This window comes from Mobula hypostoma, chromosome 8, assembly GCF_963921235.1.
Source record: "Mobula hypostoma chromosome 8, sMobHyp1.1, whole genome shotgun sequence".
Lineage (NCBI taxonomy): Eukaryota > Metazoa > Chordata > Chondrichthyes > Myliobatiformes > Myliobatidae > Mobula > Mobula hypostoma.
Window position 1 is genome coordinate 75,334,651 of NC_086104.1, and position 27,570 is coordinate 75,362,220.

Here is a 27,570-nt window from a genome sequence, read left to right on the forward strand (position 1 = left end):
ATGGAATACAATGTTGGTAAATGCGAGATCATCCACTTTGGAAGGAATAATAGAAGAGCAGATCATTATTTAAATGGTGAAAGACTGCAGCATGCTGTTGTGCAGAGGGACTTGGGAGGGCTTGTTCATGAATCCCAAAAAGTTGGCTTGCAGGTACAACAGGTTATTAAGAAGGCAAACAGAACATTGGCCTTTATTGCTAGAGGGATTGAATTCAGGAGCAGGGAGGTCATGCTGCAACTATACAAGGTACTGGTGAGGCTGCACCTGGAGTACTGTGTGCAGTTCTGGTCTCCATACTTGAGGAAGGATATACTGGCTTTGGAGGCAGTGCAGAGGAGGTTCACCAGGTTGATTCCAGAGATGAAGGGGTTAACCTATGAGGAGAGATTGAGTTGCCTGGGACTATGCTCTCTGGAATTTAGAAGAATGAGAGGGGATCTTATAGAAACATACAAAATTTTGAAAGGGACAGATAAGATAGAAGTAGAAAAGTTGTTTCCATTGGTAGGTGAGACTAGAACTAGGGGACATTGCCTCAAGATTCAGGGGAGAGGATTTAGGACAGAGATGAGGAGAAACTGTTTTTCCCAGAGAGTGGTGAATATGTGGAATTCTCTGCCCAGGTAAGTAGTTGAGGCTTCTTCACTAAATATATTTAAGAAATAGTTAGATAGATTTTTACATAGTAGGAGAATTAAGGGTTATGGGGAATAGGCAGGTAGATGGAGCTGAGATTATGGACAGATCAGCCATGATCTTATTGAATGGCAGGGTCAGGCTCGATGGGCTGGATGGCCTACTCCTGCTCCTATTTCTTATGTTCCTATGACTGAACCTTCTTGACCAACCTCTCATGCGGTACTTTGTCAAATGCCTTGCTGAAGTCCAAGTAGAAATCATCCACTGCCTTGCCTCCAACTTTCTTGGCAACTTCCTTAAAAAACTCTAAGATTGGTTTGACATGACCTACCACACTCACAGCCATGTTGACTATCCCTAACCCGTCGCTGTCTATCCAAATACTCATATCCACTCACAGGCCCAATTTTCTGATTTAGTTTTTAGAGCCTTTTTTAAATAGAAGAACAACATTAGCTATCCTCCAATGCTCTAGTACCTTACCTGTCACTAAAGATGGTCTAAATATCTCTGCTTGGACTCCTGCAATTTATGCACTTGCCTCCCACAGGGTCCAACTGAATACCCTGGTGTTATGTCCACCCTAATTTGCCTCAAGACTGCAAACACATCCCCCTCAGTAATCTGTACAGGGTCCATGATCTCACTGCTGTTTTGCCTCACTCCTATTGATTCTCTGTCAGTCTTCTGACTAAATTCAGATGCAAAAAATCCATTTAAATTAAGATCACCCCCATCTCTTTTGGCTCCATACATAGATTACCATTCTGATCGTCCAGACGACCAATTTTGTCTCTTGCAATCCTTTTGCTCTTAACACATCTTTAGAATGCCAAGGATTCTCCTTCACCTTGTCTGTTAGGGCAGCCGCATGCCTTCTTTTAGCCCTTCTGATTTATTTCTTAAGTGTTATTTTGCATCTCTTATAGTTGAGTACCTCATTTGTTCCTACCTGCCTATATACCTGTTATGCACCCTTTTTTTTTTAAATCATGGCCTCAATATCTCTCAAGAACCAAGGTTCCCTAATCCTGTTACCCTTACCTTTGTCTCTGACTGGAACATACAAGCTTTATACTCTCAAAATTCCCAATTACCAAGTACACCTTTGCCAGAAAGCTACCTGTCCCAATCCAGATCCTTTCTGATACCATCAAAATTGGCATTGCTCCAACTTAGAATCTCAACTCAAGAAATGGACCTATCCTTTTCCATAATTACCTTGAAAATAATGGCATTATGCTCACTAGATTCAAAGGGTTCCCTTACAGAAATTCCTTTTACCTACCCTGTCTTATTCCCTAATAGGAGATAAAGTATTGCATACTCTCGCACTGGGACTTCAAAGTACTGACTAAGAATTTTTTCCTGTACACAATTTGACAGACTCCATCACATCTAGTCCTTTTACAGTTTGGGAGTCCCAGTTAATGTGCGGAAAGTTAGAAAATCACCAACTATCACAACTTGATATTTCTTGCAAGTTTGCAATGTTTGTAAAACTTTGTTCATCGAAATTCCATGGACTACTTGGTGGTCAAAAACATAGCCCCATTCATGTGGTCAAACCTTCCCGATTCCACAGTTCCACCCCTTTCCTTTTAATCTCTCCTGCTCTATCACATCTAAAAGAACAGAGCCGCCAGTCCTGCCCCTCTTGCAACCAAGTCTCACTAATGGCTACAATGTCATAATTCCAGGTGCTGATCCATGCCTTGAGCTCATCTGCCATTCCAACAACACTTCTTGTATTGAAATAGACACAAATCTAAACATCAGTCCCACCATGCACAACATTTTGATTCCTGACTTTGTCTGAGGTCTTCCAACACCTGTCTCCTCAACCACTCCACTATCTCTATTCTGGTACTCTGCTTACTATGCCCTGCAACTCTAGTTTAAACCCCGTGCCCCCTCCCCCGCGCCCCCCCCCCGCAAAAGTGCAAACCTTTCTGTTAGCATTAGTTTCCCCTCCAGTTTAGGTGCAAACTGACTCTTCTGTACAGGTCCCACCGTCACTGGAAGAGAGCCAAAATATCAAAAATATCTGAAGCCCTCCCTCCTACACAAAGTCCTTAACCACATGTTAAACGTTATGATCTTCTGACTTCACTAGCACATGGCACAGGTAGGAATCCTTGGATCACAACACTGGAAGGCCCTGTTGTTTAACCTAGCACCTACTCCCTATGCAAAACCTCATCCCTCTTCCGACCTCTGACTGTTCACCCTCCCAATTAAGAATGCTGAGGACTCAATCCAAGAATCCAAGATGTCCCGGTATATGTACCCTGCAGGATACATACAATCTGGGAATCTCATTCTCATCCACAGAACATCCTTTCTGTCCCCTTAACGAAAGAATCCCCTATCACCACAGCTTGCCTCTTCTCACTATTTCCCTTCTGAATTGCAGAGTCAGACTGTGCCAGAAACATGACCACTTTGCCTTTCCTCTGTTAGGTAATCCCCCAATCCCCAACAGTATCCAAGGTGGCATACCTATTATTGAGGAGGATGGCCAGGGGTACCCTGCACCAGATGTTTAACCTCAGCAAGGACCTGGACCTATTGCAATTTGCCTATCACCTCAATAGGTAAACAGCAGATGCAATCTCAATGGCTTTCCACATGTAGGTCCCTTACAGACAGAGACAGGTGAATTGATTATGGGGAACAAGGACATGGCAGACCAATTGAATAACTACTTTGGTTCTGTCTTCACTGAGGAGGACATAAATAATCTTCCAGAAATAGTAGGGGACAGAGGGTCTAGTGAGATGGAGGAACTGAGGGAAATACATGTTAGTAGGGAAGTGGTGTTAGGTAAGTTGAAGGGATTAAAGGCAGATAAGTCCCCAGGGCCAGATGGTCTGCATCCCAGAGTGCTTAAGGAAGTAGCCCAAGAAATAGTGGATGCATTAGTGATAAGTTTTCAAAACTCTTTAGATTCTGGACTAGTTCCTGAGGATTGGAGGGTGGCTAATGTAACCCCGCTTTTTAAAAAAGGAGGGAGAGAGAAACCTGGGAATTATAGACCAGTTAGCCTAACGTCGGTGGTGGGGAAAATGCTACAGTCAGTTATCAAAGATGTGATAACAGCACATTTGGAAAGCAGTGAAATCATCAGACAAAGTAAGCATGGATTTGTGAAAGGAAAATCATGTCTGACGAATCTCATAGAATTTCTTGAGGATGTAACTAGTAGAGTGGATAGGGGAGAACCAGTGGATGTGGTATATTTGGATTTTCAAAAGGCTTTTGACAAGGTCCCACACAGGAGATTAGTGTGCAAACTTAAAGCACACAGTATTGGGGGTATGGTATCGATGTGGATAGAGAATTGGTTGGCAGACAGGATGCAAAGAGTGGGAATAAACGGGACCTTTTCAGAATGGCAGGCAGTGACAAGTGGGGTACCGCAAGGCTCAGTGCTGGGACCTCAGTTGTTTACAATATATATTAATGACTCAGACGAGGGAATTAAATGCAGCATCTCCAAGTTTGTGGATGACACGAAGCTGGGCGGCAGTGTTAGCTGTGAAGAGGATGCTAAGAGGATGCAGGGTGACTTGGATAGGTTAGGTGAGTGGGCAAGTTCATGGCAGATGCAATTTAATGTGGATAAATGTGAGGTTATCCACTTTGGTGGCAAAAACAGGAAAACATTATTATCTGAATGGTGGCCGATTAGGAAAAGGGGAGGTGCAACAAGACCTGGGTGTCACTGTACACCAGTCATTGAAAGTGGGCATCCAGGTACAGCAGGTGGTGAAAAAGGCGAATGGTATGCTGGCATTCATAGCAAGAGGATTAGAGTACAGGAGCAGGGAGGTACTACTGTAGTTGTACAAGGCCTCGATGAGACCACACCTGGAGTATTGTGTGCAGTTTTGGTCCTCTAATCTGAGGAAAGACATCCTTGCCATAGAGGGAGTACAAAGAAGGTTCACCAGATTGATTCCTGGGATGGCAGGACTTTCATATGATGAAAGACTGGATCGGCTGGGCTTATACTCGTTGGAATTTAGAAGACTGAGGGGGGATCTTATTGAAACATATAAAATCCGAAAGGGATTAGACATGCTAGATGCAGGAAGACTGTTCCCAATGTTGGGGAAGTCCACAACAAGGCGTCACAGTTTGAGGATAAAGGGGAAGCCTTTTAGGACCGAGATTAGGAAAAACTTCTTCACACAGAGAGTGGTGAATCTGTGGAATTCTCTGCCACAGGAAACAGTGGAGGCCAGTTCATTGGCTATATTTAAGAGGGAATTAGATATGGCCCTTGTGGCTAAAGGGATCGGGGGTATGGAGAGAAGGCAGGGACAGGGTTCTAAGTTGGATGATCAGCCATGATCATACTGAATGGCGGAGCAGGCTCCAATGGCCGAACGGCCTACTCCTGCACCTATTTTCAATGCTTCTATGGCTTTAGACCACCTGGACAACACAAACACCTACGTCAGGATGCTGTTCATCTACTGTAACTCAGCATTTAATACCATCATTCTCACAATCCTGTTTGAGAAGTTGCAGAACCTGGACCTCTGTACCTCCCTCTGCTATTGGATCCTCGACTTCCTAACCGGAAGACCACAGTCTGTGTGGATTGGTGATAATATACCCTCCTTGCTGACGATCAACATTAGCACACCTTAGGGTTGTGTGCTTAGCCCACTGCTCTACTCTTTATACACACGACTGTGTGGCTAGGCATAGCTCAAACACCATCTATAAATTTGCTGACGATACAAACATTGTTGGTAGAATCACAGGTGGTGAAGGGAGGGTGTACAGGAGTGAGATATGTCAATTAGTGGAGTGGTGACTCAGCAACAACCAGGCACTCAACATCAGTAAGACAAAAGAGCTTATTGTGGACTTCAGGAAGGGTAAGACCAAGGAACACATACCAATCCTCATAAAGGGATCAGATGTGGAGAGAGTGAGCAGTTTCAAGTTCCTGGGTGTCAAGATCTCTGAGGATCTAACCTGGTCCCAAAAATCGATGTAGTTATAAAGAAGGCAAGACAGCAGTTATACTTTATATGGAGTTTGAAGAGATTTGGCATGTCAACAAATACACTCAAAAACTTCTATAGTTGTACCGTGGAGAGCATTCTGACAGGCTACATCACTGTCTGGTATGGAGGGGCTACTGCACAGGACTGAAAGAAGCTTCAGATGATTGTAAATCTAGAAAGCTCCATCTTGGGCACTAGCCTACAAAGTACCCAGGACATCTTCAGGGAGCAGTGTCTCAGAAAGGCAGCATCCTTTATTAAGGACCTCCAGCACCCAGGACATGGCCGTTTCTCATTGTTACCATCGGGTAGGAGGTACAGAAGCCTGAAGGCACACACTCAACAATTCTTGAGCAGCTTCTTCCCCTCTGCCATCCGATTCCTAAATGGACATCGAAGCTTTGGACACTACCTCACTTTTTAAAAAATATAAAACATTTCAGTTTTTGCCCTTTTTAAAAATCTATTCAATACACGTAATTGATTTACTTATTTATTTATTATGTTTTTTTTCTCTCTGCTAGATTATGTATTGCATTGAACTGCTGCTGTTAAGTTAACAAATTTCATGTCACATGCCAGTGATAATCAACCCGATTCTAATTCTTTCACCCTCCTGACTGTCACCCAGCTTCCTGTGTCCTGCACCTTGGTCAGTAACTATCTCTCTATATGTCCTGTTTATCACCCCCTCAGCCTCCCGAATTATCCAGAGTCCATCCAGTTCCAGCTCTAGCTCCTTAATGTGGAGTGCTAGAAGCTGCAGCAGGATATACTCCTTGCAGGTGAGGTCATCACAGACACTAGAGGTCCCTCTGTCTTCCCATATCCTGCAAGTGCTGCATTGAACTATCCTGCCTGGCATTCCTTCTGGTCAACTGTGCAATTACAAAAAAAAAGGAAACAATAATTAAACTGAAAGTTACTTACAGTTTTTCACCTCCTTTCACTCAAGCTTCTCCTCACTGAAGCCACGAAGAGCTGAAGCTTCAAATCCCCTCTAACATTGTCCACTCCAACAATGGCTGCGCCACTTTTCCCTGCCTTGTTTTTATTTGCCCTTGCCTAACCAATCCCAATCTCTGATTAGCTGCTGTTCAAATGCCAAGACACCCGCGAAGCTCGGCTTTTAAATGCACACGCACTGACCTGTGTGAGTCACCTATTTTTTCCACTCCCTTTCTGATTGGCTGCTGTTCAAACAGGTGGAGAGGGTCAACAACTTTAAATTCCTTGGTGTTATCATTTCAGAGGACCTGTCCTGGGCCCAGCACACAAGTGCAATTATGAAGAAAGCATGGCAGTGCCTCCTCTTTCTTAGGAGTTTGCGAAGATTCAACATGAAATCTAAAACTCTGACAAACTTCTATGTGTGGAGGGGAGTATATCAACTAGCTGCACAGTCTGGTGTGGGCGCACCAATGCCCTTGAATGGAAAATCCAACATAATAGGAAAACAGATTATTATCTGAATGGTGGCCGATTAGGAAAAGGGGAGGTGCAACGAGACCTGGGTGTCATTATACACCAGTCATTGAAAGTGGGCATGCAGGTACAGCAGGCGGTGAAAAAGGCGAATGGTATGCTGGCATTTATAGCGAGAGGATTCGAGTACAGGAGCAGGGAGGTACTACTGCAGTTGTACAAGGCCTTGGTGAGACCACACCTGGAGTATTGTGTGCAGTTTTGGTCCCCTAATCTGAGGAAAGACATCTTTGCCATAGAGGGAGTACAAAGAAGGTTCACCAGATTGATTCCTGGGATGGCAGGACTTTCATATGAAGAAAGACTGGATGAACTGGGCTTGTACTCGTTGGAATTTAGAAGATTGAGGGGGGATCTGATTGAAACGTATAAGATCCTAAAGGGATTGGACAGGCTAGATGCAGGAAGATTGTTCCCAATGTTGGGGAAGTCCAGAACGAGGGGCCACAGTTTGAGGATAGAGGGGAAGCCTTTTAGGACCGAGATTAGGAAAAACTTCTTCACACAGAGAGTGGTGAATCTGTGGAATTCTCTGCCACAGGAAACAGTTGAGGCCAGTTCATTGGCTATATTTAAGAGGGAGTTAGATATGGCCCTTGTGGCTCAAGGGATCAGGGGGTATGGAGGGAAGGCTGGGGCGGGGTTCTGAGTTGGATGATCAGCCATGATCATAATAAATGGCGGTGCAGGCTCGAAGGGCCGAATGGCCTACTCCTGTACCTATTTTCTATGTTTCTGTGTTTCTATAAAAAGGTGGATGCAGCCCAGCCCTTCATGGGTAAAAACCCTTCCCACCATTGAACACATCCACACAAAGCACTGCCACAGCAAAACAGCATCTATCATCAAGGACCCCCATGACCCAGGTCATGCTCTCTTCTCACTTCTGCCATCAGGAAGGTGGTACAAGAGCCTCCGAATTCACACCACCAGGTTCAGGAACAGTTATTACCCCTCAACCATCAAGCTCTTGAAGCAATGGGGATAAACAAACTCTTGGGCTTCTAGCCAGGTGCAAGTGTTGATTATAACTGACGTTTCGATGACAGACTTTGCCATCTTCTTCGGGGATGACGCCTAGGCATGTCTAGTCCGGTGGTATTTATACACCTGTACTCCAATCCGATCCTATGGCACTTCTTTCTAAGGATTTGATTTTATTATTTACCAAGAGCCACCCTACCCCCTATTCCTACCTGCCTGTCCTTTCAATACGTGTATCCTTGGATGTTAAGCTCCCAACTATTATCTTCTTTCAGCCATGACTTAGTGATGCCCACATGGTCATACTTGCGAATCTCTCACTGTGCTACAAGATCATCTACCTTATTCCATATAATGTGTACATTCAAATACAAGGCCTTCAGTCTTGTATTTATCACTCTTCTAGATTCTGTCCCCATGTTACACTTTACCTCATCCAACTGTCTGCAATTTTGCCCTATCACCTGCCTGTCCTTCCTCAAAGTCCCACGACACACTGCCTCACCCCCACCCCTATCACCCCACTTCCCATTCCACTGCCAATTTAGTTTGAAGCCTCCCCAACAGTGCTAACAAATCTGCCTGCAAGCATATTGATCCCGCTTGGGTTCAAGTGTAACTTGTCCTTTCTGTAGAGGTCATATCTCACCCAAAAGAGATCCCAATGAACCAAAAATCTGAAACACTCCTTCTGCACCAGCTCCTCAGCCACATATTCATCTGCCAAGTAATCCCATTCCTACTGGTCATGGCACAGACAGTAATCTACAGATTACTACCCTGGAGGTCCTGCTTTTCAACTTTCTACGTAACTTCCTGTATTCTCTTTTCAGGACTTCCTTGCTTTTCTGATTATGTCATCGATACCAATACGTACCACAACTTCTCAGTGCTCACCCTCCCCCCTTAGAATGTTATATACCAGATTTGATACATTCCTGGCCCTAGCACCTAGGATGCAACATACCATTCGGGTGTCTCTTTCACGTCCACAGATCTGCTCTCTGCTCCTTTATCAATGGAATCCCTATCACCACTGCGCCCCTCCTCAACCTCCTTCCCTTCTGAGCCACAGAGCCAGGGACAATTGCTACGGCATTCTCGCCAAACAGTATCCAAAGCGGTATACTTATTATTGAGGGGAACGGCCACAGGGATACTCTGCACTGGCTGTCCATTTTCTTCCCCTTTCCTAAATGGCACCCAGGAATCTGCCTTCTGCAAGTTAAGGGTGATTACCTCCCTGTAGCTTCTATCATCTCCTCATTCCCCTGTAAGGGTCAAAGGACATTGGGCTGCAGCTCTGTGCATTTCGTGCAGATGTAGTCATCAGGGAGTTTCCCCAGAGTTCTCACATCTCACACAAAGAACATATTGCCAACCCTGGACCCATTCTCACCACACATGCTACGAATTAATAAAACAAAAATAACTTACGAGAAACTTATTTCGAGCCTTTGCCTGTTCTCACCCTAGCCTGCTGTGCCAAAGCCTGGCCACTCTAACCATGGCCACTCCAGTTATACCTCAGTTCTTTTTAGTGGCCTTTTCTGAGTATCTAATAGATCATTATAATTGCAGCCCACTGAAAAGTCCTGAAAAGCCCCAAGTTCTTTTTAAACCTCACAGCGCCTTAGCCAAACAGGGACTGCTCATGATGAGTACAGCCTGCCAAAAGGCTTCCAGCTTTTTTTCAAACCTCGTGCCGTGTCAGCTAAACAGCAATTGCTTGCAATGACTGCAGCCCACCAGTGTCTGTAGTTGCTCAAGAGATTAACGAATTTTAATTGAACACTAACAAACTTCTACAAATGTACTGTTGAAAGTGTTCTGACAGATTGCATCATGGCCTGGTTCGGCAATTCAAATATGCAGGAACACAGGAAGCTGCAGAGAGTAGTGGATTCTAACCACATCATGGGCACATTCCTCCTCACCATTGGTAGTATCTGCAGGAGATGCTGCTCAAAACAACAACAACATCTTCTCACATCACGCCACTTTCTCACAGCTACGATTGGGCAGGAGGTACAGAAACCTGAAGTCCCACATCATTAAGAATAGCTATTTCCCTTCAACCGTTCTGTTCTTGATATAACTAACAATAATCACATTTTACTAACACAATTACTATTTTCACATTTTTTTGATTTAATTGTGACTTTTTTCTTGTTAAAATTGTGCATAGTTTAGGTTTAGTTGGTTTTCTTATGAATGCTGCTTGTATGAAACTATACGCCTGTGATGCTGCAAGTGAATTTTTTCATTGCACCTGTGCAATGAAAATAAACTTGACTTTGACATTGAAAATGGTTGAAAGGTCTCTCAAAAAAGTTTGTTATTAAGTTATTAATGCAGGATTTTTAAAAAAATTGTTTCACAGGAAATTGAGGCCAGAATAAATGCAGTTTTACAAATGCCTCAAAAAAAATATGTTGGGATACATCAGAGTTCTTCTATTAACAGTTCAGATTAGATTCAGCTTTAAATTTACCACCACCAAGTTAAATTTGATCACACCCACTCCAATATTATCTTTCATTTTGAGATTCACCTATTAATTGAAAATGTTAATATATTTGCAGGTTTAATCTGGACAGTACAGTTCAAACTAATGAGTCAATATAGGTCACATCAGACCTACAAGGACAGAAGGTGGTTTTTCAACCCACAGATTGGTTGGAATCTGGAGCACACTGACTGAGGAGGTAGAAACCACAGAGATTCTCGAACCTTAATAAACATTTGAATCAGGAAGGCTTGGTACACTACAGATTAAGTGCTGCTGAATGGAATTAGTATAGTTGGGGGCTCGGTGGTTGCCATAGCACTTGTTCCCAAGCTATACAATTCCATGATATAGCACTTCTATGCAAATTTAATAGCTAATATTCAATTAAAACACAATAACAAGATGGCATTTAAAAAAATGGTAGTCCTTGTAACTAATACTAGATATTTCTTTGGATTCCAAGTTTTTTTATATTAAAATAAACTTTATTCATTATTAAAAAGAATAAACCATGCAATGTTTTATCATTCCTCATCAAGGCATCATGCGAAGTTCTATTACATTCCATAAAACTAATAAGACTGTTGGCACTCATATGGCACTCCAGGGTGGTATACTATGGCACTAATTGAGGGGCTTTATCACCTAACCCAGCCCAGTAGCAGAAGAAATCTACGCTGTGGTCTGTTCTCACTGAGCCCTTCCGGTAGCTCCACCAAGCTTCATTGTGTCCATCAGCACGTACTCTGGCTGACTGGAATGCAGCAGTCAATAGACATCTCCATATGCTGGAAGACCAACAGGCTTTGGGCAGACCAAAGGGTGTCTTTCACCAAGATTATAATCTTCCAGCAGCGCTTGATGTCCATTTCTGTGTGACCCTGAGAACAGCTTGTAGATCAGAGCAGCTGCTCAGGATGAACCTTGACACAGGCCCTTGCATCTTTCACTACAACCTTTGCAAACCCACAGTCTGCAAAGAGGTGAGCAACTGTCTTGTACCCACTAATCATCCCGTGAGCTGCACATGGAGGGAGTGATGGTCTGGGCATGCAGAAAGGATCTGACTTGTTGAGCTCCTTTCACTGCCAGCCAGGAAAGGCCTTGGTGCTGTTGGTGAGGTCTGATGCCTTGATGAGGACTGGTGTGTGTTCCCTTGACTTGCCAACCTGTGGTTCACAGTCAATTCCTCTGCCTTACTGATGTTGAGTGCAAGGCTTTTGTTATGACTCCTCTCAACTAGCTGATCTATCTCACTCTAGTACACCTCCACATCACCATCCGAAGTTCTGAAAATAGTGGTCAAATTTGTAGACGGCATTTGAGCTGTGCCTAGCCACACAATCGGTGTAGAGAGAGTAGAGCAGTGGGCTGAGTATGCATCCTTGAGATGTTCTAGTGTTGATTGTCAGTGAGAAGCAGATGTTATTCCAATCCACACAGACCATGATCTCCCAGTGAAGTAGTCAAGGATCCAATTGCAGAAGGAGATACAGTGGCCCGTGTTTTGATTGATTAGAACTGAGAGTATGATTGTATTGAATGCTGAGCTATAAACATTGAACAGCAGCCTGACATAGGAATTCCTTCTGTCCAGGTGCTCCAAGGCAGAATGGAGAGCCAGTGCGATTGCATACACTGTGGACCTATTGTGGCAATAGGCAAATTGTAGTGGGTCCAGATCCTTGTTTAGGCAGGAGATGATTCTAGCCATGGCCAACTTCTCAAAGCACTTCATCATGAGTACCACTGGGTGATAATCATTGAGGCAACTCACCCTGCTCTTCTTAGGCACTGGGATGATTGTCGCATTTTTGAAGCGGGTGGAAACCTCTGATTTCAACAGCGAGAGACTGAAGATACCCTTCAACACTCCACCAGTTGATTGGTACAGGTTTTTAGAGCCCTACCAGCTACATCATCAGGGCCTGACACTCTGCTTGGGTTCACCCTCTTAAAAGGTGTTCCGATGTCGACCTCCGAGCAAAATTCACAGGGTCATCCAATGCTGCAGGGATTCGCACAGGTGCAGTGCTATTCTCCTTTGCAAAGTATGTATAAAAAGTGTTGAGCTCATCTAGGAGTGAAGCATCACAGCCATTCACATTAGGTTTTGCCTTGTAGGAATTAATGGCCTGCAAACACTGCCAGAGCTGACATGCATCCGATTCAGATTTCATTTTCAGAGTATTTTTTTGCTCTTAAAATAGCCTTCTATAGGTCACACAGGACTTCTTGTTTAGTTCTGGATCACCAGTCTTGAATGCCACAGATCTTGCCCTCAGCAGACTATTAATTTCCTGGCTCATCCACAGTTTTTTGTTTGGGCACTCTATGTCCAGTATGTTCTTAAAGGTACACTCATCCTTGCAGGTCTTGATGAAGTTGGCGACAATTGTGGCGTATTCATTCAGATCGAGGATGAATCTCAGAATATTGTCCAGTCCACCAACTCAAAGCAGTCTTGTAAGCACTCCTTGGCCTCCCCTTCACCATACCTTCTTGGACCTCACCACTGGTGCTGCAGTTTTTAGTCTTGACGCAAACACTGGGAGTAGAAATAAAGCCAGCTGATCGGACTTTCCAAATTGTGGGTGTGAGATAGCATGGTAATGTTATAAGTGGTCAAATGTGTTGGCTCCTCTGGTTTCATAGGTAGTTTGTTGGTTGTAGTTGTTCAGAGACTTCAAGTTGGTCTGGTTTAAATCCCCCACAATGATAGGGAACGCAGCCGGCTGTGCAGTTTCATGGCTGCTGATCATGGTGCTCAGCTCCTCCAGTGCCTGCCCAATGTTGGCCTGAGGTGGAATGTACTTCTAACCAGGATGATAGTGGAAAACTCTCTTGGCAGATAAAATGGACGATATTTGACCACCAGATGTTCCAGGTTGGGTGAGCAGGACTGAGACTGAACTGCCATGTCTGTACACCACGATGAAGCACACTACCTTTAAAAGACTGAGTTGTCCCTTATTCGTGAATGGTGAAGCCATCGGGCTGCAGCACTGCATCCAAAATAGCACTGGTGTGTTATGTTTCCATCAAGCAAAGTCAAGCAGTACCTGATGTCCCTCTGGTACAGCAATCATGCTCTGAGGTCTTTAATTTTATTTTCCAGTGATTGCCTATTCAGCAGCAGGATAGTCAAGAGTGGGGGTCCAAGTCCTCTCTGTTTCAATCTTACTTTCAGTTCAGCATGCCTTCTCTGCTTCAGAGGAACTGTACTCACGACCCGAGTTGGTCTTCCAGGATCCACTGATTTTGAGTATCGATAGTTTTTAAAAAAAATATCTTAAAACATTGGTGCTTGCTGAGATACCCATGCCTGTGACTGTGGATTTCAACTGCAGTAGTCCTGTACGGCAATATTTGATGATTCCCATTGGAGCTGCATGCAAAATGCCATCTTGATGAATTTCAAGAAAAGGTAAGCAGCTTCAGGTTCCTGGTTGTCAAAATCTCTTCAGATCTATCCTGGGCACAACACTTTATTGCAATCAGGAGGAAAGGATATGAGCAGCTCCGTTTCCTTAGGCGTTTGAGAAGATCTGGTATGTCAACAAAGACATTTGCACATTCCTATAGTGAAGAGCATTGTAACTGGCTGCATCACAACTGGTCCAGAGCCTCCAGCGCACAGGATTGAAACAGGCTGCAAAGGTTTGTAGACTCAGCCAGCTCTATCACCCGCACAACCCTCCTTCCATTCAGGACATCTTCCTGAGGTAGTGCCTCAAAAAGGTGCTCTCATCTCATAACTACCCTCAGAGAGGAAGTGCAGGAGCCTGAAAACTCACAGCCAATATCTTAAAAATAGCTTCTTCCCCTCCACCATCAGATTTCTGAATGGTCCATGAACACTATTTATTTTTATAGCTTACATAGTTGCACTGTACTGCTGCTGCAAAACAACAAATTTCACAACATCTGTCAATGATTTATAAACCTGATTCTGAGATCTTAACACTAGGTGACACTTGGTTTTTGTACTTCAAATCTATAGAAGAGGTAACCAGGGCAACAAGGCCATATTGGATACCTTTCTTCATTTTTCTGGAGGTTTTACATGAAGCTTCTGCAAACTTGCTCCAACTGGCTACAGCATTCAAGGATATCTTCTCACCACTGCTGTCAGAGGTGTCCACCTGCGTTACAAGAGCATCAATCATACTCGTGCCCAAAAACAGTTGCTCAGGCAGCTCATCCAATAATACTCATATCTACTGTAATGAAGTGCTTCAAAAGGTTGGTCATGATTAAGAATTAACTCCTGCCTAAGCAAGTATGTGAACCCACTGCAATTTGCCTACCTCTACAATAGGTCTAGAGCAGTCAGAACCTCAATGTTTCTCCACTCTGTTTTATGCACCTGGACAAGGGCAATACATTCGTTAGACTGCTGTTCATAATTATTACAGCTTCATGCTCAACAGTATCATCCTCAGTGCTTATCAACAAGCTTCAGAACCTGTATCTCTGTTCCTCCTGTTGTTGTAGTTAATGGGTTAATCCTCTGCCACCCAGTTAGCCACGCCCACATGGGAGGAGTTCACATATCATTCAAGTAGCATTATCAATAAAGTTCAGTTGAATATCCAGTCTGCTGCCATGGTCTCTGCACTCTCCCTCAATATTGAACACAACATGGCGTCAGATGTGGTTAATAGTTGATGAATTCAGGCTACAGAGTTCCCAGTAAGAAAGAATTTGCAGTAAGTCTGCTCTTGCTTGCATATATCTGTGGGAGGAGTCCAAGGATTTGTCAGCCTGCCCTGCCTATGCTAGTTGCTAACTACGCTGAGACCTGGCCAGAGATGCTAGGCAACACCTTCAAACTGCACCCAAAAGTGGTTACGTTGTAATAATCTGTGGGCCACGAGCCTGAGGAGAACACAGAGACACAGACAGCACAGAAGTCAGTCAAAATCTCAGGGAGGGGGAAAAAAAAAAGACTTTTTGAGTCCAAATAATAAACAAACAAACAGGAAAATAGAGCAAATACTTGCAGTACCTATATCCACTTACCTAATAAAGCCTCCTAGAGACATTTGATTTCTCTTATGCAGGGAACTTTGAGAGATGGCTCACACGTTTTGAGAGATTTAGGGTTGCAAGCAATCTCACTCAGGCTTCAGAGGAGCATCAAGTAAGCACATTGATGTACTGCATGGGTGACAAAGCAGATGACATCTTGGGCTGACTTGGACTGATAGGTGCTCAGGAAAAGGAGAACAAAACAGTACAAGACAAATTCAAAGAAATCAGGGAAGCAAAATGTGATATATGAGAGGAAATAAGGTACAGGCAGAAAGAGCAGTGCCCAGCTCAAACAAAACAGAGAAGCGAAACAAAGAGCAGGTAAAATGTCCAACTGTAGAGGATGCAGCAAGTCTCCATTCCACATCAAGGAGCTCCATCCAGCAAAAGAAATTAAGTGCCACCAATGCGATAGAGTTGGGCATTATGAAAGCCAATGTCACTCAAAAACTTGTTCAGGAGGTCAAAGACGACCACGATTCGGATGAAGAGTGCGCTTTCCTTTGGGCTCTAGACTCAAGTAGACAAGGCTGGTGTACTACAGGTCAGTGCAAAATGAGGCAGTGACATTCAAAATGGACACTGGAGTAGATGTCTCAGCCATCCTCGAATGTCTGTTCACAAGCTGACAAAGAAAACAGGCATTATGCTAAACCCAACAAAGAAAGTGCTCACGGGGCCAGGGAAACATAAGCGAGTGTGAAAGGAATGTTTACTACTTCCATCCATAAAAATGAGAAACAGTTTCAACAAGTATGTTTACGTTGTTCAGAATCTCTCTCACCACTACCGGGATGACATGCCATCGAGAAGCTGAACCTCACTGCAAGGTTGGATTCACTGAACAATGTTCAATGGCAAGAGAAGTACCCAAGGTTGTTCACAGGCCCTGGGGATACTAAAAAAAGCTTACCTTATTCAACTGAGGCCATGAGTGATGCCCTACTCTCTGACCACAGCAAGGCGTTTGTATACCAGTCCCACTGATGAACAAAGTCAAAGCTGTACTTGAGAGAATGGAGGCACTTGACATCATAACTAGAGTGAATGGACCTACTGACTGGTGAGCAGGTATTGCTCCTGTTCCCAAGCGAAATGGCTTAGTGAGAATCTGTGTTAATCTCACAAAACTGAATCATGCGATGACGAGGCAGAAGTTTATTCTGCCCTCTGTTGAGCACACAGTGAGTATGCTGGATGAAGCAAAGTTCTTCACCAAACTAGATGCAAACTCAGGGTTCTGGCACATCCATTTTAGCTTCTGAGTCACAGAACCTTTATACACCATATGGACACTATGCCTTCATGAGACTCCCTTTTGACACCTCATCAGCTGCTGAACTCCTTCAGATGAGGATGAACCAAATTTTGTAGGGACTGAAAGGAGTAGTCTTCAACATGGATGACATACTCATCTTTGGAGGCTCAGTGGAAGAACATGACAAAAGAGTGGAAACTGCCTTAGAGAAACTGAAACTGGAATCATCCTGAACAAAAAGAAATGCAAATTTGCAAAGTTGGAAGTGAAGTTCTTTGGCCACCAAGTGTCCTCAGAGGGCGCACAACCAGATTCAGACAAACTGGCAGGAGTTCAGAACATAGAACAACTTACAATGTATCAGAAATCTGCAGCTTTCTCGGCATGGTAAACAGCTGGGAAGTACATTCCAGATTTGGCAAAGTAAACAAAACCACTATGTGACCTTCTCTCTCTTTCTGTTAGAGAAACATTTGGGCCTGAGATGCACCAGAGGAGAACTCATTCTTATCACTTAAAGCAGAGCTCATTTCTCTGCCATTCTTTGATCTGAACAAAGCAACCAAGGTCTCAGCAGAAGCCCCATTTCTTTGGGCTTGGGGGAGTGGCCATGCAAGACGGCAGTGGTGTGTGGAAATCGGTGGCACATGCATCAAGAGCACTGACTTCTGCTGAACAGTGTCATGCCCAAATCGAAAACAAGATGCTGGCTCATGTGCGGGCTTGTGAACACTTCAGCTGCTACATGATAGGCACTAAGTTCCTAACTGAAACAGACCATAAGACACTTGTAAGCCTTCTCAGCTCGAAGCACTTGGATGGCTTACCTCCATATCACAAAGATTCAGAATGATGCTTATATGATACTGTTATGACATTGCATATATCCCTAGCAAGTCTCTTACAACACTTGACACTCCGTCAAGGATGCCATGCAAGAGTGAGTGAACGGAAGCTGACTCCACCTTCATGGAAGACACCAACATCTTCTTAGCTTAGGTACATGAAAGCTTTCCTGTAAACCGGACAAAATTCGCAGAATTGAAAAAAGACTAAATCTGTGAGCATTGATGGCCAGCTGTTCCAAAAGAAGATCACAAACTCAGACCTTACTAGTTTGAAAGCGACACACTCACCATTCTCGACAGTTTGCTGCTAAAAGGCTCCAATCTCATCATTCCTGCTTCTATGTACGCCAAAATCATCAGTCAACTCCACCAAGAGCATCAAGCAGTTGAAAAATATCACACGAGAGCAAGGCAATCTGTGTGCTGGCCTGGTCTGAGCACACAGCTAAGAGATTATGTGAAGCATACAAAAACTGCACAAATATCATGCTGAACCTCTCTGTCCCACAGAATTACTAGACTCTCCATACCAAATTGCAGCCACAGATATTTGAGCCGAAAAGAGACAAACATCTTCTCACTGTGGATTACTACTCAACAGAATGTTTAGGTGTCCAAGCTGTCCTCAACATCCTCAGCAGCAGTTATACAGCACCTGAAAGCTATACTTACTCACCATGGAATGCCAGAGACAGTTGCGTTAGCCAACAGTCTGCAATTCAGCTGGTCAGAATTCAAATCCTTTGTTAGTCTTCAAACATCGGATGAGTTCAAGCATCAGATAAGCAGTCTACAGTACCCACAGACAAATGAAGTGGAAAGAGCAGTGCAAGCTGCTAAGAGTCTCCTACTAAAGGCAAAAGACACTACAAAGCACTGCTAACTATTGCTCCACACCTCTTGTGATGGCTGCAGTCCATTAGGACTGTCAATTCTCCTTTCTCTGACCTCACTTCCCAGAGGGAGACAAAATTCGGAATTTGAGACAACACAGCGTACAGAAACAAAGAGCATGCACGATCTCAGACGCAGAGCAAAATCTTTGTCGCCGCTCAGGAGCAGTGAAGCTGTGTTGGTTTCAGACCAATTTACCAAAGGAACAATAGTCTGGCAGCATGCACCACAATCATTTGTGATCAGAACATCACAAGGTGAAATCAGGTGTGCACAGGCATGCTTTCATGTGCCTTCGAAGTCCACAAAAGGTAGAGGAAGAAATAGATGGCCTGTTCTTTATGATGAGGACCACTTCCCTGAAGAGGTCGCACCTGCTCAAGAATCTCCATCCGCTCCAACACTTCAAGGAACCTATACTGTATCAGATATGGTTGTTTACCTGTCCCACCACAAAGAGATACTCCGCAGCCTAATAACTTGGGGCAAGTAAAGAGGCAGAATAATCTTCAATTTCCCTCGTTGCTTTGTTAAAAAAAAGTTACAAATATTCAATTATGTGGTGATTTTTTAAAATTATGCATAAAACTAATTCTAGAAGACAAAAGTCATTAGATTTTTTTGAAATCCCCAATATCTAAATGGTATGAAATTTAGCACATTACTAAGTCCAACATCTCAGCTTTTAATGCTAAAGACTTAAATACTGGTGCCATCTATCTTTTATTTGAGTTGATGTACAAGTTCAACATGTAATTTTTACGTCTGTATTCAAAACTGGCTTCGACAGGATCTTTTGAAATCTCTTTTGTCACTTGAAATACAAATACATGTCTGAACAATGCCACCTTCTCCAAATTTCACCACATAAAATATTAAACTAATAAGCTAATTTGTTATTATCCACAAATATAAGCTATTTTCCATTTAAATTTGCTAACATCATCTTTGGAAATTTGGAGATTGATCATCTAACATTTAATATTTAAAGAGTTGACTTTCACAGAAGAGGTATGAAAACACATTGCAAGACGATAGGCTACATTTTACTGGGGAGGGGGAAATGCTTTTCTTTGGCAAAAGTTGGCAAGATGAAAGGGAGTTGGAGGCTTGGACAATAGAACCTTTGTCCTTTCTCAGCTTCCTGCAAAAGCACGAAAAATCTAAGAAGATAAAAAACCACACAGATTTCTCTTAAAACACTATATTTTGCCAGACTGTTGCACTGGTTCTTCATTTACTTTACACTCCAAACAATTAAAACTTTAACTAAGACCATCAGAAATAGGAAGGTCCTACTGAGAGTTCATACCCATTTTAAGTTTGGATGGCTTCAATAGTTATTTCCAAAAGAAAGACTAAATGTGTAGCCTCAAATGTGCAACCTTCTACATCAGCCCTCTACCCAATAAGCCATTTCCTCACATTAGTACAAAATATGCCACAAATATAAATACTTTGCAAACCAATGTTGATTAGAATCCACATCTGCCAGTTTGCCGTTGCTGCACTGCCTGAAAAGATCAAATTTCTAATTGTACTATAGAAGTGCATTTTTCCCGTGTAACTGCATAATTTGTTCTCATTTCACCACATCTTAGATACTGAACTTGCAGTGTATTAATGATGGTGCACGTTCAAGTATGCAATTTTCATTCAACTTGAATTTTTTCCCCTTTAAATAATAAGCTACAATTCATATGTAGAAAAACTGCAGCTGGGAATGGTAACATTACAGGATGTATTCAAGACAGAAAATGTTAATTCATTATAATTATATCTAGCAGAATTATAATCTGGTAAACTGATAGGCACGGGACACTTCCTTACCACGGTACTCCATTCTAGATTTATTACTTGGCGAATGGATGCAAAAGTTTTTAATTGACCTATTTCTCCTACTTCATAAGTTTCCTGTAATACAATGGCTTCTCAGGAAACTAATAAATATGTCAAATTAATAACACAATGTTAGATATTATCCAGCATAAAACAATTACACTTTCATTTAACCACAAACCTAAGAAGGTGACTCATGTTTCATTTTATCAATGTTACTCTATTATATAACTGTCAGTTTCCATTTTGGAGTTAAGCTTCTTCAAAAAGCAACAAGAATCACTTACGTTTGTATGCAAACAATGTCAATCGCCTCAAAATCTACATTTTGTCAACACCTCATGACTACAAATGGCTCCATGATAACTTTATACAATAAACAACAATGCAAAGTAATATTTTGAAACAACACACATAAAAGTTGCTGGTGAACGCAGCAGGCCAGGCAGCATCTCTAGGAAGAGTCTGACGAAGGGTCTCGGCCTAAAACGTCGACTGCACCTCTTACTAGAGATGCTGCCTGGCCTGCTGCGTTCACCAGCACTTTTATGTGTGTTGCTTGAATTTCCAGCATCTGCAGATTTCCTGTTGTTTTAATATTTTGAAAACTTGGTTAAAATTTAAACTTCTCACTCAAGATGTCTTGTTTTTTGGTGACTTAAGACCCCAATGCAATCAGATTTATGAACAATGAACCCATAAGAACGACCTCACTAGATAAATATATATAATATTTTGTATAGTTTATTGTATATTTCATGTATTCCACTGTGCTGCTGCCACAAAACAACACATTTCATTATACATGTCAGTGATAATAAATCAATTCTGATTGATTCCTTTTTCTACCCTCTAAAATCCCCAATAAAGAAATGGAAATATTTTTCTTATAATGTTCAATTCAGGAAAGTTCCTGAGAAGCCATTGCCCCAAATGTTACAAGAAACTTGGCTTTCTATTTGGGGCTCCTTTACTAGTATTAAAAATGTACCTTATATTGAAACATAGAAAAAATTATAACCTACCATGTGTGCATAACATGTTGCTTCGTTAATACAGCTAACTTGAACAAAATATTGGTTGTATCAAAACAGAAGACTTTCTCAATCAGTATAAGGACACTGTAGACAGGTTGATAACTCATAACATAGCAAGCCAATACTCCTAACAAAGTTAATTTATGACCCAACAGGCTGCTAATTCAAAGATTCAAAGTACATTTATCATCAAAACATGTATGCAGTATACAACCCTAAGATCCGTCTTCCCAGACAGATGCAAAACAAAGAAAATCATGAAACCCACTCAGTATTAAAACATCAAACCCCCAACATGCAAAAAAAAGAACAAATCGCGCAAACAGCAAAAATAAGCGAAAAACACAGAATATAAAACACCAAACCACAAAGTTATCAAAAAAGTCCAGGCATATTCAGTCCAGCTCAGTTCAGCCTAACCCAATGATGTGTCTTCATTATCTACAGGCCACAGTGGCCAGTCTGCCCTTATCAAAATCGCGCAAAAATAGCAACAAGAAAAAAGAAGCAACCAGAAAACCAGAACACATCATAATGTGAACTACAGAGTCTAAACTGAATTGATTAAACCTTGTCCAAGACCCAGGACTCCAGCACCATCAAGCGAGAGGGAGAGAGAGAATGGCCACCCACAGGTAGGCAGCGTTGAACATCTGCCTGCTTTCTGCTCTTGTCCTCGTTGGGTTCAATCTTGCTTAACGTTTTAATCAGCGAGAAAGGGATTTGATCAGCAGCTCATGCCCCGTCTCCAGGCTTCTTGGCTTCCAGGCCCCACACTTCATTCGAGACCTCACCAAACTCATTCAGAGACAGCAAAGCGCCAGATCGCTCAATTGGTCAGAAAACACACCAATTCTATCAGGAGTGGACCCAGTCAGAACAAAGGTTAAAGCCTTTCCCCATTGTTTCTTCAAATACTAAATTTTACCATTCGGTACCATGGTTAACTTAGATGAAACAAGTTCACATCTGCAGAATTCCTGTTGTTCACATTTCAACCATCGCTTATTATTTCCTTTGTCCTCATTAAACTAAGTTGAACAAGGAAACACTTCCTCTTCAGTGTAAACATCAAATAGTGAAAAATTAGGTATTTCAAGGGCAATAAATAGTGTTACCTTCAAAACAATGCCCGCATTTCAAACTAGTTTAAAAATGAACAGAATGCTGTTCAACATTTGCTGAAACTCAATTCGTAGAAAAGCGTTACAGCTACTCTACATCCCAATTTTGTGACCTGATCTCAAGGCATAATAAAGAAATCAAGTGCAGCTACTCACCCCTTTGATAGTGAAATTTGTTGCAAGGTATAGTCTATTCTCAAAACAGAAAGCCAAAAATGCCAAATTGAAGCAAGCACTAGCATGGTCAAGATCAGGAGGACAATGAAATACTGTACATTTGGTATTTTGGTCATAAGTTTATCATAGTTAATAGGTTTTTATACAACGAAGAAAGATAGTATAAATTAATATTAAAAGTAGCAGATATAAGATATTATAAGAGATAGCAATTCAGAAATTGCAAAAACATCTTGAGTGTTCATCTAGAAAGATGCAATTTATCCTTACAGTATTGTCCCTTCAAATTATTCCCTCTTCTATGAGCTAATGATTTTTAACTTCCCAGTCAGGGCTGTACATCATGAGCAAGATTGTTTACAAATGTTAACATAACACAAGTATTTTTAAAATCAACAAGCAATCAGGCAATGAAAACATTCTATGAAGTAATTGATTCTTTACATTCAAATGGTCTATTCCTATTGCTGTGTTTTCATAAACAAAATATAACCTTATTATTCTAAGGAACACTGAAGTGTAACAAAGCAGATATTTAAAAAATGAATCCTCTTCTTGTTAGCCAAGCCAACACAGTTTCGTGCTATGATGCTGACAAATATCCTGTGTTTTTGATTTCTGACTTTGGACCCACTCAAAACTTTGCAATGAACAGAGGTATAACTACGTAAATTCAGTAAAAGCTATACAACTTGACGGGGCAGGGAAAAGATGCAAGGTGTTAATGTACCAACCCCACTTCCAGAGAAGTTGGGATATTTTCCAAAATGCAATAAAAACAAAAATCTGTGATATGTTAATTCACGTGAACTTTTATTTAACTGACAAAAGTACAAAAAGACTTTCAATAGTTTTACTGACCAACTTAATTGTATTTTGTAAACTTACACAAATTTAGAATTTGATGGCTGCAACACACTCAACAAAAGTTGGGACAGAGCCATGTTTACCATTGTGTTACATCACCTTTCCTTTTAATAACACATTTTAATCGTTTTGGAACTGAGGATACTAATTGTAGTAGATTTGCAATTGGAAATTTTGTCCATTCTTGCTTGATATAAGACTTCAGCTGCTCAACAGTCCGTGGTCTCTATTGTCGGATTCTCCTCTTCATGATACGCCATTCATTTTCAGAGTCAATGGTACCTTCACATACATGCAACTCACTCATGCCGTGGGCACTGATGCACCCCCATACCATCACAGATGCTGGCTTTTGCACCTTTCGCTGATAACAATCTGGATGGTCGTTTTCATCTTTGGCACGGAGAACTCAACGCCCAAAACTAGCTGAAATGTGGATTCATCTGACTACAGCACACGGTTCCACAGTCTTTCAGTCCATCTGAGATGAGCTCAGGCCCACAGAACTCGCCAGCGTTTCGGCATAGAGGTGATGTATGGCTTCCTCCTTGCGTAATACAATTTCAAGTTGCATTTCTGGATGCAGCGACGGACTGTGCTGAGTGACAATGGTTTTCTGAAGTACTCCCGCGCCCAGGTGGCTATAATTGTCACAGTAGCATGACGGTTTCTTAGGCAGTGCTGCCTGAGGGCTCAAAGATCACGCACATTCAACAGTGGTTTCTGACCTTGCCCTTTACGCACTAAGATGTCTCTGAATTCTCTGAATCTTTTCACAGTATTACGTACTGTAGATGTTGAAAGACCTAAATTCTCTGCAATTTTGTGTTGAGAAATGTTCCTTTTGAACTCACTAACAATTCTCTCACGAATTTTGGCACAAAGGGGTGAGCCACGACCCATCCTCGTTTGCAAAGACTGAGCCTTTGATGGACACTACTTTTATACCCAGTCATGATACCTCACCTGCTACCAATTAGCCTGCTTAATGTGGAGTCTTCCAAACCGGTGTTACTTGAATATTCTGTGCACTTTTCAATCTTATTTTAACTCTGTCCCAACTTTTGTTGAGTGTGTTGCAGCCATCAAATTCTAAATTTGTGTATATTTACAAAATAGAATTAAGTTGGTCAGTAAAACTATTGAAAATCTTTTCTTTGTACTTTTGTCAGTTAAATAAAGGTTCACGTGAATTAACATATCACAGAATTTTGTTTTTATTGCATTTTGGAAAATATCCCAACTTTTCTGGAAATGGGGTTTGTATGTACAACGTTGTCTGTAACAGTGTTACTGGCTTGTAACAAACTTACAACTATTGTTCACATTGCTTGATAATCCATTTCAGAAAAGAACATGCATTAACTGACATGTGTATGTATCTGTGGGGTAAACAGCAGTCCATTACATTTCACATCATCAGTGAAGAAGCCGAGTTAAGATTCCAGGTCAATGGCTCTTCATCAGAAAAGTTCTGATGAGAAATCATCAAACTGAAACACTATCTTTGTTTCACACCCTACAGATGCGACCTCGACTGGTGACCATTCCCAGCATACTCGTTTAATATTTCAGGATTCTGGTCTCGTAGTGCCTACCCATTCACACACCTTACCTAGAAAGGGAATCAAAATGCAACCAAAGTCCAAAACACAACTCAAATTGAACGAGAAACCCGAATCAGGATGGTTCTAGGATACGAGCATTCAAGAAGTGCTTGTAACCCAGTGTGCCGAAGAGTACAGTTGTTTTAGTAATCGTGCATTAAGCATTTCAGCACTACACCTCAATTGCAGCCAGCTGTCATTAACATTAACAGTGTTTCTTTAAGGTAAGCTGACATAAATGTCTGCGCCAGGTGCCTGAGTATTTTAGACGAGTCGCACGAGGCAAGAGATTCACTGTACAGACTTCTGAAACTGTCAGTGATTATTTCCCCAATACACTGCATTCCACTATTTACACAAAAACTGCACTATTATCCCTCGTTCATAGTGAAACAAAGGATGCTTCCAGACGTCAGCCCCATTAAGTCGGCCCAGAGGAGACTGTAGAAACCGTATATCTTTGAGTTTATTGATCGTGCCGTGACCATGCGTGTGCGAGAGAAAGTATGTAGTATATATGAGAGTGACAGTGACTGGATACAGTACGTGCACTTGTATCCCCTCTACCATTAACAGACTGCGCTTCAAGGCCTAGTTTGCACGCTCTAAAATGATCACAAGAAGCTATATTCGGGTCTTAACAGAGCCTACACCGGGTAAGTAATAACCCTTGAAGCGAAGCCTCCCACCTTAAGGGACAGGAACTTTCGGTTCCTGCCGCTCTCCCGGCTACCACTGACAGATGAGAACATACCGCAACGGCCCACACATTGCTTCCAGCACAACCCACCTGTGGATTTCTTTTCTTTTGGCATGGCTCCCTTCCCGTTTTGTTGATGCTGCTGTCTGGGTGCACTGTGACAGGAACAGACGTTTCAGGCTATGCTTGCCCAGGCCGCCAGTTGCTCCTCAGTTTCCCTCCCACAGACCACAAACCGCTTCGGTCTCCAGGCACGACACAGCTGTTGCTGCTCAACCCAACTTGATAACTCGGCCCCGCCCCCCCCACGAGCATTGAAGGAACATTTCCAACGTCCATTGGGTTGATGACCTGTCCATCAGCACCTCTGCCGCCCACTATTGGTAGCAGATGCACACACAATGCCAGCAACGGAGTGAACGAGCTGTGCGCAACTTGTCAAGTTAGGTTGCGCAGTGCTCACGACTTCTTTGCAAGTTTCCGGTGTCGGTAATAAATTGTATGGTATTTCGTTTGAAAATCAACATGAGGATTGAACTGTGCGGAAATCTGAATGCGGCCGATCAGTCTTGTTCTTCTTCTTAATGCTGACTGATGCTTTTTTATTGTTAACTCAAGGCGATCTATTGAACTTGAATTGTCTTTGCTCCAACGGCAACCTGAATAATGCACAAAAAAAAACTTCATTCGGTTGAAGAAAACCCGGCAGCTACAATGTGGAGACACATCTTAGACAAACAGAGCAATTTAAAACACGGCGTATTGTTGGGAGAAAGGGAAAGCGGAGAACCGAAATCAGTTCCGGGTGAAGGGTTGACGAGTTCCCTTGATTGGTTGAGCTCAGCGGGGTGGTCGCTTAGCAACGGCGTGAGAGGGGAGTTTGAAATGAAGTTCATGCGTTCGATTGATAGCGTTGTTCTCGGTGGTTATGGCTCTGGACAAACCGCTGCTGATTGTTCTGATAGTGATTCAACCCCTATTGGCAAGTAGGTATTTTCAGGGAACTGGCTCTCTCTACCCTTTTGTTCCCCGGAAATTGATTGTTGTGCCTCCCTGTCTGTTAAAAAAAAATCCCAAGGTATTCTTCCATACCCTGCTCAGTGTTTAAACTCGAATCAACATTATTCAGAACAGGATCTTACTCTTTTCATGACTATCATAAGCAATGACCAATGGATTTTAACCATACAACAAAATCGGAAAATGCTGAAAGAGCTCAACCGGTCAGGCACCAAATGTGGTGAGAGAACCAGACATAATGTTTCAGGATAATGAACTATCATCAAAGCCATCACTTCTGATGAAAGATCATTGTTTGCTTTGTTTCTCTTTTCACTGATTTGCCTGACCTGAGCTGCAGAACATTTCCAGAATTTTCTACTTCTATTTCAGATTTTAATCCTTGCAATTAGCATCAACAAGACTTCACATCATGCATGAAACATCCTCAAACAATGGGAAGAGGAGAAGGCAAATGGTAATTTGGTAATTGGTTTATTTTTGTCACATGGACTGAGATTACTTGAAAAACT

At 42.3% G+C, this 27,570-nt stretch overlaps 1 protein-coding gene across 2 annotated transcripts in view; it reads right to left on the reverse strand.

Annotated features, from left to right (window-relative positions):
* The window catches only part of macrod2 (mono-ADP ribosylhydrolase 2), a 1,240,168-nt gene extending 1,213,423 nt beyond the window's left edge, over nt 1-26,745 (reverse strand). The window contains exon 1 of one of the 2 annotated variants that reach the window (XM_063056135.1): nt 26,129-26,745. In XM_063056135.1, coding sequence (XP_062912205.1) covers nt 26,129-26,153 — 25 coding nt within the window. In that variant the 5' untranslated portion in view covers nt 26,154-26,745. The remainder of the gene's footprint in view (nt 1-26,128) is intronic. The other variant, XM_063056134.1, reaches the window with a different exon arrangement.
* Between the last annotated feature and the right edge of the window lie 825 nt (nt 26,746-27,570).